Source organism: Epinephelus lanceolatus, chromosome 1, assembly GCF_041903045.1.
Source record: "Epinephelus lanceolatus isolate andai-2023 chromosome 1, ASM4190304v1, whole genome shotgun sequence".
Lineage (NCBI taxonomy): Eukaryota > Metazoa > Chordata > Actinopteri > Perciformes > Serranidae > Epinephelus > Epinephelus lanceolatus.
In genome coordinates this window covers 39732084-39753341 of record NC_135734.1, presented here as the reverse complement: position 1 = coordinate 39753341, position 21258 = coordinate 39732084, and the positions used below count along the sequence as shown (strand labels likewise).

The 21258-nt window shown below is 42.1% G+C and overlaps 1 protein-coding gene across 14 annotated transcripts in view; it reads right to left on the bottom strand.

The window, feature by feature from the left end:
- rap1gapb (RAP1 GTPase activating protein b) overlaps positions 1-21258 on the bottom strand; it is a 199524-nt gene that overhangs the window by 2249 nt on the left and 176017 nt on the right. For 6 of the 14 annotated variants that reach the window (XM_078170421.1, XM_078170375.1, XM_033626127.2 and 3 more), the window contains 11 exons: positions 17550-17705; positions 17323-17394; positions 17140-17226; positions 15193-15336; positions 9967-10098; positions 6012-6121; positions 4763-4879; positions 3208-3343; positions 2701-2800; positions 2102-2211; positions 79-124 (listed from right to left, as the gene is read on the bottom strand). In XM_078170421.1, coding sequence (XP_078026547.1) covers positions 116-124; positions 2102-2211; positions 2701-2800; positions 3208-3343; positions 4763-4879; positions 6012-6121; positions 9967-10098; positions 15193-15336; positions 17140-17226; positions 17323-17394; positions 17550-17705 — 1173 coding nt within the window. In that variant the 3' untranslated portion in view covers positions 79-115. Of the gene's footprint in view, positions 1-78; positions 125-2101; positions 2212-2700; positions 2801-3207; positions 3344-4762; positions 4880-6011; positions 6122-8686; positions 8765-9966; positions 10099-15192; positions 15337-17139; positions 17227-17322; positions 17395-17549; positions 17706-21258 lie in introns of all 14 variants that reach the window. The other 8 variants (XM_033626130.2, XM_078170389.1, XM_078170432.1 and 5 more) reach the window with 6 other exon arrangements.

Here is a 21258-nt window from a genome sequence, read left to right as displayed (position 1 = left end):
AAAGAAGTACAAGAAAAAAATCTTTGTAGTCACACAGTCATTAAGTAGCCCCAAGGTTATGTCAATATAATGTCTGACCTGAAGATGGGCATCGATGTAGTGAGCAGGAGTGTGGCTAACAGTTCTGTGTACAGAGATGGAGAGAAGATGGCACAGTTAATATCGACAAATACAATAACAGGAGACCGGCAACAACACAAAACACCAAAGTAGTGCCGCAGCTAATGATCAAGAGCTCTACCACTGCAGATGCCAAGTTGACAACTGCCTGGAAGAAAAAAAAAAACACCACCTCTCTTAACTTTGACCATGATGCATTGATGATGAAGCAAAACCCAGAGCAAAAGGCAACTTCCAGCAACAATCTCGCTGTAGTTGTAGTTAGCTAGCTAATGTTAGTGATGCATTTTTCAAATGGTAGGATTTTAAGAGTTAATGACGAAAGAGAAGGTTAGGTGAGGAAGAGAGGGGTAGAAGGGAAGAGACATAGAGAGAGTTGTTTTTATCACATTGTGTAAGCCCTGGGTCTTCAGTGGGGGGAGAGTTACTGTAGGGGTTCCCCCACATAATTGTTTGGTAAGTTCCAATGTAAGTTTTTAAAAAAAATTCTTTCTCTTAAAAAAAAAGGTTGGGCACTACTCGGAAACAACGCTGTTCCGCCATGGGGGGTCAGGATGATGGTATTATTGGTAACCGCCTTATGAGCTCAGTGCAGTGCAGTGCAGTGGCAGTAAGCTGGCCAGTGGGATATACACACAGCAACTCACATACACTAGCATGCACGTATGGCTAGACTGGCTACCACAACACTACAAAAAGGAGAAGTTCGAATTTCAACACACACAGAGGCAGCGTAACTTCATCCTCTGTTCAGGATGCCATTACTCCATTATATATTTGCATAGCAAACAATTGTTTGCTGCTGTATTGATGCTCTGAATGTCAACACAGCTTCTTTAACCCAAACCATAATCTTTTATCAAAACCCAACCACGTTGTTTTGGCACTAAACCTAACAAAAGTGAAGTAGGTGTAGCAGGCACCTTCTCACCCATATCCATGAGGCTGATAACCACTGACGATGCCCATTCATTAGAGTGATAATGTTCCTAAGGGGTGCCATCTTACTATATCTTACTATATAATGACGAAAACTCTGTCTGTGGGTGTGGTCAGTCCATGTGAAATTTGGCACAGCGGTAGAGGTTCATGGGAGGATGCGAACTCTGCCTCTCCTCATGAGGAACAAATTTGCCTCAAGAACCCATAACTTCCAGTTATATAGATTTTCCGCCATTTTGAATTTTTTGAAAAACACTTAAAATCGATCTCTTCCTTTTTTTTAAAGATTTTTTTGGGGGCTTTTTAGCCTTTAATGTATAGGACAGACAAGCGTGAAGGGGGGGAGAGAGAGAGGGAGTGACATGCAGCAAAGGGCCACAGGCTAGAGTCGAACCAGGGCCGCTGCAGCAACAGCCTTGTACATGGGGCGCCTGTTCTACCACTAAGCCACCAGTGCCCCTTGCCTTAACTTTTTATCTAGCAACATCATCAGGTAAAAATCTCAATTCGTCCAATTTACTAATGTATGGCCAAATTCGAGAAAAACAAATGACATTCCATCAGCCTCAGCTGTACTTTGTGTTTAGTGCTAATTACCAAATGTCAGCATGATAACCCACTAAAGTACGATGGTGATCATGGTAAATATTATACATGCTAAACATCAGCACGTGAGCACTGTCATTTTGAGGATGTTAGCATTCAGCTCAGAGCATGCCTGTGCCTGTCAACAGCCTTGCAGAGCCGCTAGCATGGCTGTAGCCTGTCGTGTTGTGGGCGTACTGTTTAGTCTACAAAATGTCAGGAAACAGAAAAAACAAAGGACCCATCAAAAGTTCCCAGAACTCAAGGGGACATCTACAAAAGCCAAAGCAAATGTTCACATGTGAGCTGGAGGTGGTGAATATTTAGTCTTCCTACTCAATAAACGACCTAAACAATTAACCAGAGGGAACATCCTTCCCCAGTGACTTTGTAAAACATGGAGGAGAACCATCTGAGTGTCACCTAATGACTGATGACAAGCAGTTTGTCTCACCGATGAAAACTTGTGCTCCTGCGAGGGGCGCTCTGTCTTGGGCCGGCTGTCTGTCCCTTTTGGCTCTGATGTCTTCACTCCGTCTGCCTGCTGCTGAAGACGAGAAGCTGCTGGGAGGGAGGCGACAGATGCGTGGTTGTCATGGTTAATAAACTCAAGCACATAATGCTGCCAGCTGTTCTGGCCTAAAAAGGATATCCCAGCATGTATAAGATTAATGGTTCAAGTGAAGTGAGTGAATCATCAGTGGTAGGAAAAAAAACAGAATTTAGAGCATAACAGAAGTAGAGTGGGAATCACAGATAAGATTGTAATGCTGCACTCTTCAGGCATAGTAAACTTCATTTCAGAGAAGTTGGCTAAGTTAGCAAGTTTGTTGGCAGTGAGATCCTCTGGTGCAGCTGAGGTGCAAGTTCATCACTCAAGGGTGCTCTGATATTAATTGCTCAGGAAGCAGGGAGTGTTATTCTTACATCTGCCCCATCTAGATTTTCCCTCTCTGGACATGTGAAACACTCGACCTTCGGTAACTTGCGTGTTTCTCACACCTCCAGGCTATCACTGACCGAGTAATATGAGCCCCTCTCTCTGAAACACACCTGGAAAACTTCCCTGGCTGGCACTGCATGCACTGTCCTCCGCCGCAGAGCTGTACACGAATGATTCTCCCTTGAGTGGTGTAACACAAGACACACTTTCCTGCGGAAGGGATAAAGGAAGTTAGCAATATTTCCCTTTTTGTTATTACTGACATTGTATCAAAAGGACAAGCAGACAGCATAATCATAACCTTAGCTCTGCTCCGTGACTGCATTTGCATTCCTCTTTTTTAAATGCAAAATGGTTCAAGTGGAAGAAGAAAGCATTAATATGTATTACTATGCAATGCATTTTGACGTGTCATTACTGGGATGGAGGGAAATCCATCAAACCTTCTTTCAAATGTTTTAAAGGACAAGCAGGTTGCTTTCCCCTCACAGTTAAAGTGAGACAAATATTAAATATGTCATCAGCTGTGAGGAGCCGCCTGCTGTTATGAATTTGGGGAAGCGGCATGCATGTATGCACTTTCATTATGTGTTATATCTCTGCCCGTCTCCACCCACCAGTCCGGTTTCATACTCCTCCTCTGCCTCGTGCTCGTGCTCCTCCACTACGCTGGCGAAGCTGCTGGCGTTGGAGGAGGAGCGGGAAAGGTCCTGAGCCTCAGGGATGGACGGCGCCCTGCAACACATCGCCAAACTACACACCTGGGTCACTCTGACCACACAAACACCTGTGCTCCTGTGCTTCAACATACTGAATTTATGTTTTCTCTGGTTTTGAATGTGGCACTTCCAAGCAAAGTGGCAGCAGTGGGTTCGCGTAGATGTGCCAGGTAATCTTTTAAGCTCATGCAGATCTTTAAATTAGCTCTAGGGTTTGGTGATACTTACCAAAACTTAAAGTATGTCACAATATTTTTTCAACATACCCACGTTGAACAAATAACTCCAAGTGCAGACTTTAAGACCCAGTTGAATACTTCTCAAGCTCATGCCAATACCATAAACAATTTCAGAAGGTATCCTGTCTCATATTAGCTTTAATCTGTGCATGTATGTAATTTTATGTGCATAATTCTGGCATGCAGGTGCCTCCTGCAGAGTGAGAGGAGAGTGTGGACACTGTCAGATTAGATGAATTTGGTGTCTTGTTTCTTGAGAACAACAAGAGAGGCTTACAAGACTATGAGGGTTATCGTCCGTGCAGTGCTGCTGTTCCAATTCTTACAAATCTACTCTTTATCAGCTGTGACTAATGGGCTCAATACAGATGGTGCTGGCTGCAGATACAATGTGTTCTTTACACAGATACCTTTAGTTACTCATTTGCTTGCTTCTTCCGTCTTGCTGTGGTTTTAGATTGCAGACAGTAGTTTCCGTAGTGGTTTTAGTTCTTGTGCAATATTCAGAATCTTACTCTTTCGTTTAGAGTATTATAGCATTTTACAATGAAATCATTACACCTCCTGCGGTCCAAACACATAAGCGTACACAGCTGAGTCTATTTATTACGTGATTGGGTGACGTGACACATCGCTAGCGTGTCACCTGCACCCCTGTGGTGTGGCATACTAATACCCATCCATCCATTGTCAACAGCTTATCCAAAGCTGGGTCACGCGGGGCAGTAGACTGAGCAAAGTATTCCAGATGTCCCTCTCCCCAGCAATGCTTTCCAGCTCCTCCTGGGGGACCCCAAGGTGTTCCCAGGCCAGATGAGATATGTAATCCCTCCAGCGTCTTCTGGGTCTGCCCCAGGGCCTCCTACCAGTTGGACGTGCCCAAAACACCTCTAACAGGAAGTGCCCAGGAGGCATCTTGATCAGATGCTCGAACCATCTCAACTGACCCCTTTCGACGCGAAGGAGCAGCGACTCTACTCCGAGCTCCCTCCGGATGTCTGAACTCCTCACCCTATCTCTAAGGCTGAGCCCAGCCACCCCTCAGAGGAAACCCATTTCGGCCGCTTGTATTTGCGATGTCATTCTTTCAGTCTTTTGCTGGGTCCAACACTATCCACTCACTCAAAGGATCAATCACCACAAATAAATTCTCAATGAGTGCAAATATAGCATAGAAATTATTGTATTATATCATGAATCTAAATAATAGTCACCTGTTCTTAGTAGCAGGGAATTCCGGAGAGCTGTGACTGGAGGAGTTGTCCGATTTGTTCTCCTGCGAAAAGTGGCCACCCTCCGGTGTCCTCTGGGTGCTGGGTGACACCTCTCGGCTTTAGGACAAGGATAGAGATAGTTACATTAAAAAAGCTTATTTCATATGGTTAGACATTTAACTTATGATGAATATTCTAACACATTGATAGGCTATAATCTGAACATGTGCTGTAGATCTGAAGGAGGGGCCCTTTAACAGCCACGAACCACAAACTGCTGTTTAGCTATTGTCAACATTTTGTCATTATTGAAGTGACACACTGATTGAGTGCTGCATCACAAATATTACATGAAATGAAGGGCCTCATATTAATAATACCAAAATATGGATAGCACAACATGGATACTTGGAGCTGCATCTGAAAAGAATGGAGGAGGGAAACGTGTCAGCACCCAGTCCTCTGACACAGAGACAGAGTTCACTGGTGGAGTCTTGTCAGAGGCTTGGGCAGCGAATATCCACTTATGCTGCAGTGAAATTAATATTTTAGTCGAATCAGATCTTCAGTTAATGTTACTGTACATGTTCAAACTGCAATCGGCCGTCTTTGCGGTTACATTAGAAGACTGACCACTTCATAAATCTTGACACACTACTTAAGCCTGCATGAAAGTGCATATGCTACTTTTAATAATGAAAAAATATTGGTATCAGTATCTGCAATTCTGGCCCTGTTTTACTTGGTATCTATCAAAACTGCATTTTATGGTATTCCACACCCCTAACAACAACTGAGGGATGGCAGGTTTTATCCACACAGATTGTGTGGGCGTCTCAAAGCGCACCTGCTATTTCATTTCATGTGCCTGTAGGTTTGATTTTTTCATTTTGCTCTTTGACTCAGCAGCTGAGCTTGTTGCAGGTGTAAATGTTATTGCTTATATGAACAATATTGTTTATCCTGCTGTATTATTTCCACGCAAGTCTTAGATCTGCAGAAACTGTGCACATGGGCATTCCCACCTACTCAAACTACGCTCCTGTGCACATAGAGCACAACAAATTAAGGAAGGCATTAATATTCCTCCTCTCGAGCAAAACTGCCTTCCAACAAGAGCTCGTATCTGAACCAGTGTGTCTTCTAATGACTGATTTCCTCATTCTAATGTCCTTGCTTCCATCTGTTGTAACACTCTTCTCTCTTCACTTCCCACTCCCTGCTGATCAGCTCTGCTCTGTCCTCTCACCTCCTCTCTTGGACCTCCTGGATGTTCTCGATGCCAATGGCGCTGCTGCGGCGGGAGCTGAAGGGCCCCGACTTTTTCCTGGTCGGGCTTTTCCCAGGAATGATCAATGACTGACGGCGGGCAGGGAGAGGAAAGTCAGACACACACGGCGGGGATAGTGTAACCATTTCACAACCACAGCATTAATTATATATAGTACAGGTTACTGAAGTGAAAGCTGTTCACATGTAGAAATGTTGCGAAATAAATCATGAACTGATGGCTTGATAATCCTGTACTGACACATTTGGGAATATGTTTCACAAATCCATGATACTCTGGGTTTCTGGCAGGAACTGATTAATACTCATTATTATTTTGACTTAACTCTGATGGAAAAAAGTCCTGAGAAGCGTCATGTTTGTTTTTTTATTTGATTTTTATTTTAAGGAATCAGGTCAGACTGCGGAGTTTACTTGTTCAGATTTCAAGATGTCTGATACACACTTCTAATTTGAGATGCAGTATGATTCATCAATGAGTGACTGTGTATAAGAACATGAGTGGGAGTCTGTTTACAATTCTCCTTTCTGAATTTCTTACTTTTCTCTTGCAGTGTTTATTTAAAAGTGAAATGAAGTGAAGGAATTCATGCATGAAGCCCTGAGATCTGCTGCAATGGAATGAATCAAGACAACGCATTAATGTGAAATGAAATCATCTACCTGAAAAAACTAGTTACATAGCAGGCGAGATTTATGAGATAAATGAGCTATAACATCCCTCAGTCCTTGATGGATCATTCCCTTTTTAGCTATACTGTAATGCATGAAGGAGAGAGGGTTAAAGGGATAGTTTTTTGAGGTGGGGTTGTATGGGCTATTAATCCATAGTCAGGGAATGTCAGTAGATGTCAGCCGGCTGACCTGCAGTTTGGAGAAGCAGGCTGGAGTATAAACACGGAAGCTAAGCAATGTGCTGCTTTGGAGGAGGGCAGCAACAAGTTGTATTTTAGCTACCTATAAAAAGATCTATATCACTTGTGTACACTGTATTAAGAGTATTTTCACCACCTTACCCTTACACATTTTGATGGCCGTTGAGGCCGTTAACAACTTCAGGTCCCCATCTACGCTCTCGTCAAACATTAATTTTAGCTGGCTGAACACAGGAGCTGCTGGTCTACCTCTGCCTCTATCGTTCAGTTAGTTTTTCATTATTGTGGGACTTTGGTGAATCCGAACCAAACGCAAAATTACACAGTAACAAAAACAAACTAACTGATCAAAGCAGCAGTAGACAAGCACCTCCTGTGTTCAGCAAAGTTAAATCACTGTTTTTATCAATAGAGTCTGGCTTTGAAGAGAGCGATATAATATTTTCCTGTTGGAAATCACCGTCTGACATTAAGGTAAAGCAGGCATGTCCAAAGTCAGACCCGGGGGCCAATCATGGCCTGTGGACCAATTTTAAACCACCCTCAGCTTGGCTTTCAAAATATACTATATCCTCCTGAGACCCTGTTGTCCTCATTCGTGGACACTTTTCTGTGCCATGTAGTGGTAGTAAGAGCACAATACACTAATCCATGTAAAAACAAGATGGCAGCCATCTCTGCCAAGTCAGTCTGCAGCTGATCCCGACACAAAAGTGGACAAGGTCCAAAACCTGATGACATTTTATGGTTGAAACTTGTTATGGTTAATAATGTTTGTAGTTTGATATGGAAACAAATTTGACTAATTTTAACACTACTACTACTACAAACAGTAGCAAGCTAAGGCACTGTTAATTAGGAAGTACTCATTTAAAGACATTAGAATTGTCACGTTTAAGGACATTGGGACTTAATTATAGTGACAATGTTAAGTTTTTTATACTTATTAGACCCTACTGTTCCCAAACAGCTAAAAGAAATACTAAAACGCATACCAAACAAAAGTTCGGGTCCCACGAGGATATGTGGCCCACCATACAATATTGGTTAAACAAGCAAGATGACTTTGCATTTTTCTGTTCACCTCACACTGGCAGGACTGTCATAGAGCTGCTGCTTTCAAGAGTGGTGGAATCTTGAATACTTGTCAACTGAAAGATGAAGCAGTTGCATTGGTCTCGTTAGTTTGTGATTTTTGTTATTTTTTTAATAACCAATTTGATGTGAGAGGCAGCTAGCCTGGAGGTATTTTCATATGATATAATCTTGCCCCCATTCAAAAAAGTTTGGACACCCCTTAGGTAAAGGAATACTCTCAATACAGCATACATTTAAACTGATATTGACTATTTTAGGTGGGCTTTTTAGGTTTTTGTGGCGGACCCCTCCACAGCAGTAGATCGCTCAGTTTCCATGTCAGACTTTTGCCTGTTTCTCCACACTGGGGGCCTCCTGACTGACATCTACTGTATGTAATATACTGTCTTTGAGTAAGTGCCACATACAACCCTACTTCAAAAAATCTGAACTATCCCTTTAAGTTACTGTTTAAATCAATGAAATTATAATTAAAACTATGACTAAACAAATGTCATTATAACTTATCATAACTAAAACCGCTAACAGCCATGGGAACTAAAACAGACACATTCTAAGCTGTAAACTACAAACTACACACTGACATCCTGAGACATGAGTAAAATCAAAATAAAGACCAGAGACAAAAATAGTAAACAAGAAGGGAGAAATATACATGAACCTCTTCTATTGTTCCTATCCCTATGGCACTGCCTCGGCGTCCATATTTACTGGGACTTTTCCCTGGAACAAGCAATGACTGAGGCACGCAAGACAGGGCAAAGGAAGCACAGAGAGAAGAGGAGATGACAGATTGAAAAAAGTAGGGGGGAGAAGGAAAAGAAAAGAACACATCATAAGATCTCATGCGCATAGCACAAAGAATTTTAACAGCAAGGTGCAAAAAAGCTTGAAAAATAAGCTTGCAGCGTGAGTTAATAGAGAAGACATGATATTGAGGAAATAGTGAGAAGCTTTTTAGAGCAAAAGCAGGCCGGGGCCCAACACAGGAGGGCACAGCGGGAGATGGAGTGCCACCGAGGTAGCGGGCTTGTCGGCACATTCTGCCCTGAGGGTTACAGGTTTGTTTAGTGATGCATTCAGAAGGAGAGAAAGGGCAAAAGAGGGCTGACAAAACCCACAGGGGTTGCTTTTAGAAAAACTTAGTCCTTTCAGAAATGGGGTTAATTTTGTCCCAATGCAAAGTACCGTCAGCAACCAAATCCCAAACCACAATGGAAGTCAAAAGTGCTGAAACATAATTAACCCCATCTTTGAACGAGACAGAAACAGGACGGTGTGCTTCTTGCATTCATGGCTTGTGCCGTGCTGCAGCCACACATGCACATAAACAAGGCTGCGTAGAGAGGTTGTAACATTTACAGGAGGTAGACAGTCATGACAGAAGCGCAGTAAGGAGGGAGGGAGTCTGGGTAGTCATACAGCTGTTACACTGAGCTCACTTCAAGGGTCAGGATAGAGACCGGGGCTCACAAACTATCAGTCATCTGAGAAGGAGATCATCTGATTCATCCCACAGTGGATACTCTATTTCTGATATCATCCTAGATCTCTAACTGTCGCTCTACATGGTGATGAAAATTCTCTCAACAGATGAGAATGAATGAAATGCTGAAAATGAATCGTGCTGTTAATTTCCCCAAACAAAAAAACAAAACAGTCATTAACAGAAACTCTATGTAGCCGTAAATGGAAAAAAGGCAATCGATGAAAGGCGCTGTAGTACAAAGCAAGAGTGAATTTTAAATGTCAGGAATGAAAGCGAGTGCTTTGATGAGAACATACTGATGAGGAGCAATTTGCTAAAGTGCTGCTTATAAGAAAGAATAGGGGTTAGAGCAAGTCTGTATTTATCCACCGTGCTGAGATATGGTGAAAATATACTGTATCCTGATTGTACGTGTTGGGTGGGCATCATGTGAACCGAAATGGGCTACTTACAATCCCTGGGGTTTTGGGGCTCTCTGCGGGATTGTGGGTAAAGCTGCCACTGTGACTAGTGGAGACTGTGTGTGACTTCTTGTTACTGAGGCCCATGGCGTCCATAGACTGGCTTCTGCTGCGGATGACCCGCTACAGAGAGAAACGAGGAGATACCGTCAGTGGATCCACGTGAATATTATGTGGAAACGCACTGACCGATCATCCAAAGCATTATATACCACATGTGTGACTCTGTATGCACACTAAATCCAGATTAAGTCAGTTTCAAAAGTTCACCAACATGTATATGTTAGTAAATACTTAGTGGTTGTGTGTACGAGAAACACAGAGTGTGTTTTATCCAGGGCTGCAACCAGCAGGTGTTTTCATTATTGGTAAATCTGCCCATTATTTCTCAATCAACTGATTGTCAATGCAATGTCAGAAAATAAAGAAACAGGCCCAAAGTGACATCTTTAAATGTCATGTTTCATGTGACCAAAAGTCCAAAGATCTAAAGATATTCAGTTTGTTATCATGTATGACAGAGAAAAGCATCAGATTCTCACATCTAAAAAGCATGAACCAGAAAATGTTTGGCTTTTTCTTGAAAAATGACTAAAACAATTATTATACCATAAGTAACCAATTAATTTTCTGTCAATCAACTAATCGTTGCAGCTCTAGTTTTATCTATATTTATAATATTCACAAAATTTGGTGGCAATGGGCCTTTTCTTCACAGAGGAGATTTTAAAATGCAAAGGTGTAGAGAGTAATCAACAGCTGCTGACTTCCATTTAGCTTCATCAGTTTTCAGGGTCCTGGTATTGTGCATGTTGGTCCACTGTCCCCGTAAATCATGACAGTGTTATGGTTTATGGGGACACTTGAATAGATCTGAGCCAGTGTTACTAGTATCACTTGTGCTTCTCCAGCCTGTTCTCATTCCCAGGTTGTCAACTACAGATGCACTGTCACGCCCCTCGGTGTGTGATAGCAACGCTGAGGGCACCCTTTGGTGTCTTGATGCACCAGGCTTTCAACTAACTCCAATGTAAACCCATCCATGGCAATATTTGATACTCAAAGCAACTGACATAGTGTCAAGAGTGAAGGAGTCTGTGTAGGGGGGGTGGATGGGTCAAACAAACACAGACTTTCACCCAGGAGACTGCTGCTTGTGTCCCGTGTGAAACCAAAAGTCATGTAGCTTACATGTATCCGTCACTTATGTATTTTACAGCTGTACCTCACATGTAGGCAGAGGTTAGCCTGAGTGTCAGACTGAAGCTCCCAGAACCTTCAGTCTGACATCGCCTCCATTGAAGGCGATTTACAAGGGGGAGGGAATTTGATTTTTCCCTAACCAATCAGTAGAGATCAACGACTCACCCAGAATCTGACGTCATTAGTATCCATGCCTCGGGGGTGCTGAAAACAAGTGAGCATTGCCCGTTTAAAATGTCTCCGTCGTCGTGCACGCCCAGCTGCCGTTAAATCCAGTTTAGTTGCTTCCTTAATTTGGTCCTCCATTAACGCGAGTAGTGGCGAAATACCTCGATAGCATCGTTAATGTGGTCTGTAGGATCTGCAGCGGTCGCCATTGTTGCTATCCTCACCAGTTACCCACCGGCGCACAGCTTGACATCAGCGTGGCGCTGATTGGCTAATCGCTAGACCCGCCCCCACCCCCAGCGTTCATTGGTCCTTCCATCGTTTGGACGAGATAAATCGCAAATTCATTGCAGTATGCCAGACCAGAGATGCAAGCCTACTCAGTTGAGTGGGCGGGGTCTATGGTCTGGAACCAGGCTAGGCAGAGGTGGGACCAAGTCATTGTTTTGTAAGTCACAAATAAGGGCCTGTCCCATTTCTAACTCTTAAATTTTCCACTTGGTTTTGGGTGCCCTCATTTGCGAGATGACCCTTGATTGGGGAAGTGAGAAATATTAGGGTAGAGATCTTTCCCTAAGAAATGGGACACCACTTAACGCAAACTGGCGTTGCCAACGTGCAGGCCTACGTCACGCGTAGTAGTAATGCAATGAAAATGCCGGCTCCAGCTGCTATGTTTATTCTTCTCCGTCTGATGAATCAACGGAGAAGAAATGCTGAAAACAGGAGGCGCCTATGACGTCTTCTAGTTCTGATCAATTTTGTTCAGGTAAGTCGATTTGTTTAAATATTTTGACGCTGTGTTCGACCGAGTTGCTGATGAGTATATAGCCTACATTCCGATCATACAGTAACAAATTGTTTTCCAAAACTTGCCGAAGTTGCTGACTTCGCAAGGTGTTCTGGGAAATTTCAACTTCCACTCCCTTGGAATCTAGGATGGGTTTTAAGTGTCGGAAACCACTTCCACTACCTCAATTCTGTTTTGGGACACCACTAACCTAAACATGAATGCGCACAACCAAGTGCAAGTGGGTATTTCTAGGGGGAGTGTGGGTATTGGGACAGGCCCGAAGTCTCAAGTCTTTGCACTAAACAAGTCCTCAGGCACTCTTCACCAAATGTAATGCCATTTTAACAACAAAGTAATGAAACAAATTTACAAATATCATGAGTGCTTTTAAAGTTTAAAGTAATTATTTGTTGAAACAAGTTTGACTGAACAATGCCTGTGTCAGCGTGGGTTTTCTCCAGGTACTCCGGCTTCCTCCCACAGTCCAAAGACATGAAGGTTAATTGGTGACTCTAAATTGCCCGTAGGTGTGAATGTGCGTGTGAATGGTTGTCTGTCTCTATGTGTCAGCCCTGTGATAGTCTGGTGACCTGTCCAGGGTGTACCCCGCCTCCCACCCAATGTCAGCTGGGATAGGCTCCAGCCCCCCGGTGACCTCTAACAGGATAAACAACTGCACTTTCATAGCATATAGCACTATTAACAGAACCACAACAGAATGAATTTTGTACGTTGCTGTCCTGTCTTGTTGTAAACTCACCTTTATATAACTTTCTCTTCCCAAATATGTAAGACATTCTCTGTAAGACTAATCTTTCTTTGAAGTAATACTGTATGTTGCTGCATGTTTTTTTGTTGAACGTCTTAACTCTGGGAACACCACAGTTACCTCAGACAGTTTGGTGCCGGGAATGGATGCCCTGGGAGCTGAACGGTTTGCTGGTGGATTAAAAGAGTGGAGTATAAAATTGTTGGAGGGTAAAACTACAAGCGATTGAGTTTGTGGCCTGTTGCAGCCTCTAAGGAAGCTTTCAATGCGGTGGGTGTATGGAGAACGAGGAGGAGTAGCTGGACATCAGGTTAGCAGTGAATGAATGTAACAGTGAATGTTCGTTGTGAGCCAGACCACTGAAGCTACTTCAGCGGCACAGAGAGAAACTGTGTCATGTGTGTTGGGTCATCTAATCGACTCTTGACTGTAGCAATGCCACTGTGCCACTGCAAATAAAATACTTGATTGGTGGGACACTTTTCAAATACCATACTTTCTAATCTTGGGGCTTGCGGAAAGGTGTCAGGTATTTTCAAGTCAAAAGGCTCAAGTCCAAGTCATTGGTGTCAAAGTCCAAGTCTAGTCTGTATTTATTTATTTATTTATTTACTTGTTTATTTGACAAGGACAAATAGGTAAAACATTGCTTCATATGTAAAATACAAAGTGACGCAATGCATACAGGTTTCTAGCCATGGCTAATTTGCAAGCCCTTGTCCCTGGGTACGCTGCTAGAAGTAAACACAGTAAGTGTAAGATTACTGAGCATGGAGTATTTCAATACAAGCCATCAAATTTGTCTGACTCATGTCCACACCTCTGAAGCAGACACTGAAGGTTGCCGAAGGGTGCCTTTGGCGTCAGTATCACATGCCGAGGGGCGTAAGAAAGCATTGGTACTTGAGGACCTGGGTTGAGAAGGTGTTGGCTCGTTCTATGATGACAAAGTCAAAATGTCTGCTGTGAAAAAGGCCCATCACTAATAAATTCACAAATATGTTCCATAACCAGATTACCTATCCAGATATTTTTCATACAATGCCAACATTTCTAGCCAATGTCAACTTTTATATAATTGGCCCATTATTTTTAAACTGAGGTCAATGTGTCATGTTGTCAGTGTGACTACATGCTGAACCTATTATAAAGTGCTAATATGTGTGAATATTTTGGAACAAATGTGTTGAATCTCTGAGGGCACAAATGAGTATATGTGGACATGTGTGTGTGCATGAACTCGTATTGTTTGTGCCTACGTGTGTGTATGCAGGACTATTTTTGAACACTTAGGGGCAGTGCAGGTCAACAGGCAGGAGGGAGAGGCTGCGTGAAAGCATTGTAGGTTCACAGAAGGTCGAGGAGAGTGTAGGCTTTGTGGCGGAGGAGGATGAATCCGCATCTCTTATCTAAAGTATCTATAGTTGGGTTTTGTGTCATGGGAGGGGAAGTTTAGACACAGTGTGAGCGAGAAAGACAGCGAGAGGAAGTAGAGGAGGCAGCAGGACAGCAAAATCTACACTGTTAGACAGAGAAAGAGTGGGAAATATTTGCAGATGCAATTTGTGGAGGTTTGAGGGAGAGAAGGAGAGGCAGCAAGATGACTCTCGACAGGTAGAAAAAAAACAGAGACAGGATTTGTGGGCGAGAGAACATTCATACAGAGGAAGTGTAGGCTTGTATGGAGAATAAATGGATCTAAAGACAGAGACTGAGAGAAATGTGGGTTTATTTCTCTGAAGTTGCATGAAAACACAGAAAAGATGGAAGAGAACTCGTTGGTGATACAGAGAGAGGAGGAAAACAGCGAGGGAACGCTGCCCATGGGGAGACATGCAAACTGCATCATCAGCTCCCTAATGAAGGGTCATTAAATCGTTCATCAGGCACACACAATCACAGCTCCTACCACCGAGCCTCAGCGGCCGGGCCACGCTCCACCACCCTAATGGTCATTGATGGAGCACTCAGTCAGAGAAAGTGTCTTTCATACACAACAGGATGCTGCACAGCCTCGAAACCACACCATCATGTGAAAACACACTGAGTTCAGCAGTCGCAGCCAAGTGAGGAAATCAAATGCCACAGGACTGGTCCTTTGAGATACTGCACATTTTCTATGCTTTGTTTTCTCATGTGTGAATACCCAGAATCCCAGCCAAGAGACAGGAGAGGGGGGAAAAAAAGCATCCTTAAAAGTTTCTGCAGTCATAACCATTCTCTCTCATGCATGTGGAGTTGCAGATTAACAGTGCACCTCATCGAATGAGGGATGGGGCCGTACCTTGAAGGATTCAAAGAAGCCTCCTCCTCCTCCTCCGGCCCCGTTCTCCAGCTTATCGTCGTCACCACCCAAACCCATCATGGACTGGCTGTTGATGTGCAGCTCCTCATATAGAGTCTCCAGCAGGGCTGAACGTGTGCGCTCCTAACAACAACAACAACACAGTCAGTCTGCACAGGTACTGACACTCTGAAATCTGAAAGCCAAGTTAGTTCATGATTTTCAAATTAAAGGTCCAGTGTGTAGGATTTAGGGGGACATAATCAGTATGTTTTCTTTAGTGTATAGTCACCTGAAAATAATCATTGTGTTGTTGTTACCTTAAGCCCCATTTCCACCGAACAATACGGTACAGTTCAGTTCGGTACGTTTTTTTTCTGTTTCCACTGTGAAAAGTTGTGGATGGTACCAATGGAACCGTTCCATAAAATCCCCATTTTTGGTCCCCCCTCTGTTGGGGTACCTAGCACACAGATCTGGTACTAAAAGGTGGAGCTGGTCATTGGTCAATAGAGGACGGTTGCTCTGCTCAGGGCTGAGTTGTGGCTGGTTTTGAGGCTCATGTAACCACTGTTCATACTGTGAAGAGTTTTATTAGTAAACTGTAACTATAAAATCTATAAAATGAAAGAATGTTTTGCTGCCTCTTGCAGCAGCTGGAGTCTGAGAAAAAAATAACTTTTAAGGTGAAGCGTTTACTTGTAATATTACTCAATACATGAGCTGAATGACGTGACGTGAATCCATCAGCACATCTTAAATTTCACTGTGACAACTTTGACCATTACTTTTGTTTTTATATACATACATACATCAAGACATACACTTTTAGTAATGAGTGGGTCTTCAAGCATTTGAAAATATGTATTGCTTTCGACCAGAAATGTGAACTGTATATATTCTAATCCTCACTCGGAGAAGGAAAAAAAAAGCGTTGCAGAGCATCGTTGCCGTGGGCTCCAGCAACACTAAACCCCTGAGCTTGCCTGAGAAGGATTAAATGCACAAACCCACTATTTTTAAATATCCCATCGCGAGAGACTCTCACTGCAGCCTGTTTTATTTTGCTTTGAAAATGTCAGCGTGCAGACTTGTTCTGTGGACGATAAACGAGGTGAAAACTGATTAAGGAGGAAATACAGTGAGTGCTGGACGGAGCAGTGAGTGACAACAACCCCGCCCACATTTAAAAGTACTGTTTGCGGTGCAAACGCTAAATGGACCTAGAGTCTAGGTACCATGTCTGAAGGGTTACTTTTGGTTCCAAAGGTACCATACCGAAAGTGTTTGGGGGAAACGGGGCTTTAGAATGAGCTTGTCCTCATCCATGGAGATTGCCATGTTCTCCCCCATGTTTCTACAATAGCCCAGAACAGACAAACCAAACACTGGCTCTAGATAGGGCCATTTGCATATTTGCATCAGCCACCATAGTTAGCAGCCCCTCCACAATGAGAGCATCAGAAAAACACTTATATTTTTTTAAACTGCCTTTTTTCAGGGTTTTTTACTGGTTGAAATCACCTGAACCATTTGTGTTTGAGAGGCAGAGATCTCTACAGATAATTCAGCTCCTGGTAAAAACCTCCTGAACTATGAACAATGAAAGAATTCTAACCGGGAGAGGTTTCAGCTGGTTGCAATCTGCAATCCTCACCACTAGATGCCACTAAATCCCCTTTACTCTTACACACTGTTCCTTTATGGGGTATGAGTGACACTGATGAAAATGAAATGACAGCACAACATCAGAATGACAGACATCAGCACAAGAGCTCATTTGCATTGTGGTTGATTTCTGAGTTTGATGGCGATCAATCTATGTTGTCATTTGAGATCACTTTCTGTCAAGAACACAGCAGGCAGGATGTACACCCATGCAAACACAGGTGTGTGCTGAAGTGCACACACACATTCACACTTCTCCGGCACAGTTTCTCTTCTCACCTCAAGCTTTGCAAACTTCTCAGCCTTGTAGCAGGCGTACTCTGCATTGATGAGCTTGGTGAAGAGGAACTCTCGGAACTCTGGGCCCTGAGGAAGGCAAACATGGAGAGGGACAGGCGGATTATGATTTCTGGTTTTTGATGTCTGCTTGTAAAGGGGAATTGAGTTTGTGAGGCTGTTGACCTTTTTGAAGATTGCAGGGTCAGGCAGTGCAGGGCCAAAGAAAGGTACATCATCCCGCGCTGTCACAGACACCTGGAGGAGAGAGCAGGTGCACACAGACTATGATGCACATGGCACTTTTTAAAACCTCACAGAGGAGTAAACTAGTGAATGAGTGAATCTGAAATGGGGTTTAAAGGTCAGTCAAAGTTCCTTCATACAATATTTTGAAATACTGTGGGACCAACCTTGTAGGTGACATTGTCTGTACACGCGTTCTCCACCTGCACCACCACATACGCATGCAGGAAGTTGGACTGGATCATGTCTGGTACAAAGGGCGTGTTCTCCTCCTGGAACACGATGGCTACGATGTCATTGCCTATGTGTCTCTTCCTCTGCAGCTGGATGGCACAGATAAACAAAATTAACAACAGCGGAAACATCTCAAACGACCAGTTAGAGAATCAGGACCGTCACAGAATCACTTCCAGGATTGACCTGCAATAAATATAGTCCAGGCAGAGAGGCAGACAAGAAACAAACCCAAGAATAAGCTATAAAATTAAATAAGTACACATAAAACAGTATAACCTATAGGTATGCATGACATTTATGACTGTGTATACTGATATATAACAAACCTATAGTATCAACTGACGTATAAATTAACCTGATCTGTTTTTATGAGCTGCTGCTGTAACCCCAAAGGATGATCTCCTGCTGCATCGTGTGCTTGTTGTTATAATTTCACATTTAATGCAGCTACAACAAGGGTTGAATAATGTATTTGAATACCAGTGGAGGCACTGCAAAGTCAAACAAAAATGGTTTATGCTTCTGCAGATGGCTGACTGTCAGCAACCCAAATCATCACTGCTGAATTGCTGCATTTTCCTTGTTGCCAAAAAGCAAAAGGACATTCGTGCACTTGGAGGACAGAGTGACTGCGCCCAATTATTAATTTTTTATCCAAGCAATATCTTTAAAAAAAACTTGGTGTTGCCAAGCACTGGGGACACCTTCTTCCTCTGCTGGAGTATGAATCTATGTTGTCACTGCATTGCCTTTTGCTAGGAACTCTAATTCAGACAGCTTGCAAGTTCCCTGTCTGTGGGAATATTGTACACCACTGTACTCTTTGTGCTGTTGTTTTATAACCATCTCTGTACTGTATGTTCACGTACTCACATTGGCTGGCTCCTATATATAAATCTTTCCTCAGGCGAGTTCCCTCTTATCTGTGAACATACATGTGTAAAAACCTAAATCAATATGCTCTACACGCTCACGATATTCTACAGATGTTGACACCCAGGGTGAGAAAAGAACGAGGCAAAAAGCTTTAAGATTTGTTTCTTCCTGGAATGATTACAGAAAGACCTAAAAGTGCCAGAGCTGATTACCATGAGGGAGTTGAAGTACATTTTAAAGACTCAAGACAAAAAGCATAATTTATCAGTATGACTGCTCCCAAAATGCTTACTGAAATTTCTTTAGGAAATTGTACCTATTCATGTCAGATCCTTTACTAAGTTAAAAGTAGCAATACAACAGTACAGAAATACTTTGCTACATGTGAAAGTCCTGCATTCAAAATCTTACAAGTACAAAAATATTAGCAAAATATACACAAAGAACAAAAAGAAAAAGTACTCATTACGCAGAATGGCCCATTTTCCTAATTTTATATAGACTCTTGTGTATGTCAAATTATAATAATTGATGAATTAATGTGAACATTGCTCAAATTTTGCAGCTTGTAAAGGTCGGGCTATTTGTTTTTACTGTATACTGTGTGCTGGGTACTTTGTGGATTTCACCAAGGAATCAACAAAGTTTTATCTTAATCTAAATAGATAACAAATCATAATTTATTTGTTGATTAGATTTTGTATTTATAATCTGAATCTGCAAAGTAACTATTAACCAATGTTGTAAACAAAGAATGTAGTGGAGTAAAAAGTACAATAACATAGTGCTGTAGAAGTATAAAGTATTAAAAAAAAAAAAATCAAAATACTAAGGTAAAGTATAAGTAGGTTACCTCAAAATTGTACTTAAGTAAAGTACTTGAGTAAAAGTACTTACAAACATTCACATTCCACCAATGACTGCATTTTTGTTTTTTAACTGGTCAAATAAAGGTTGTATTTGTATATATATATATATATATATATATATATATATATAAATATAAATATCATGTTTGACACATGATAAATACAGTCCTGTAAATGTTCTCCTTTCAGCAATCATACGGTAAATTATACGGTAAAAAATACTTGTGGACGGCAGAATTTCAAAATATATTCTGCTCAGCCCTTTAAAATGGAAATCAATTCTTATTAAGACCATTGATGGGCAAGTTTCTCTCAAAATGTAATTATTACATATTATTAGTTACCTTTATTTTTAAAGTAATAATTTGCTTTACAATATTACTTTCTGTGTAGTGTAATAAGTTACTTACTACACTACTTTTGAGTTACTTTCACTAAACAGGACAGGCATTGTAAATGGATGAGGGTCATGTTGTTTCACAGCAGCTCCAGTTTATTAGTGCTGCAGGTCTGACCCATTCATGCATTCACATACAGTGGTTACCACTTTGTATTAAAACCCTCTAGCATGATGATATAAAACAATTAAATAGCCTTGAACACAAGGAGGGTCAGGCAGAGGATCAGAGTCTGATAATTAGGAGACAGAAATGAATATTTATGGGTCTATATGAAACACAAAAAACAAATGTTGAGTTTAGCACAACAAACAGAATGCCATGTGAGTCAGCCACTATGAGGAGCACAACTTAAAACACCAGAGCTGGAGGTCCCATCTGCCAGCTCCTGGTGTGCCGGTCAGCTACAGCAGCACCGCAGAGAGAGAGTTATGTATAAGAACTGGACTATGTGCCAGAGTTACTCTGCAGTTGTAGTGGATGTGAATGGAAACATCCAACATATACTAACATCACCCAGATGTGCTGATCAATGGGACAAGGAAAAACAACCTGGAGGCCCCGCTGCTTTCAAGCAGCATAGGACGCAAAAGTTATACTAATGGAAACACACTAAAAATGATAATGCATGACCCAGATGTGCCCATCACTGGCATACTTCTATAATGTAGTCTGTGATGACACGACAGGACATAATAGCCTTTGGGGTTTTTTTCTGGTGGCGCACTGGCAGATCGGTGTGAATGAATGAAAAATGAAAAGAATTAACAGTTTATTTCAGGTGGTAACACATCATATCACACTGTAAATGTAATAATAGTACCTGAAATTCCTATGGTAACGTGTTATATTACTTAGTTACTGCTAAAATGTAATATGGCAACAGATACAGTTTGGTGATAAATATAAATGCTCAGTCAAACACATTCAGTACAGACAGTCCTGGCAAAAATAGACCCAGCTCCCATCGTCCTCCTCAGTAAACACTGTGACACCTGCGTTGCAGGAGCACAACTTGAGTACCCTCCGTCAGCCATCAGCCTATTTAACACAATAAAGTACAGACTTTAAACAAAAGCCACTTCACACCTGTTAGCCGGGTGTTCGCTGATGTGACTGTAAAACGTCTCAAGAGCTGACCAACTGTGCATGCAGTGTAATTCAACAAACATTTACTCTGGGATTTATAGATGATTCTTCTCCAGATAGCAGTCTAATTACTTTACAGCATCTGTCTGTTAAAGTTACAGTCTGTTCACATGGGAACAATCGACCATCTGTTTGGGGCCCGGGCACGTTTTCAGAATTTGTTGGAGTCAGAAATATTAAGTAAATGGAAAATGGGAAAAGAGTCTAATACCTCAAACTTTCTTTGACAAATATGTGCAAATGTCTCGGACTTTTATCCTTCATCAGAAAATTAGCCTTTTAATTGCTGGATATCTGAATTTTAAAGACATGTATCAGCTAGCAAAGTCCTTGAAAATCAAGTTATG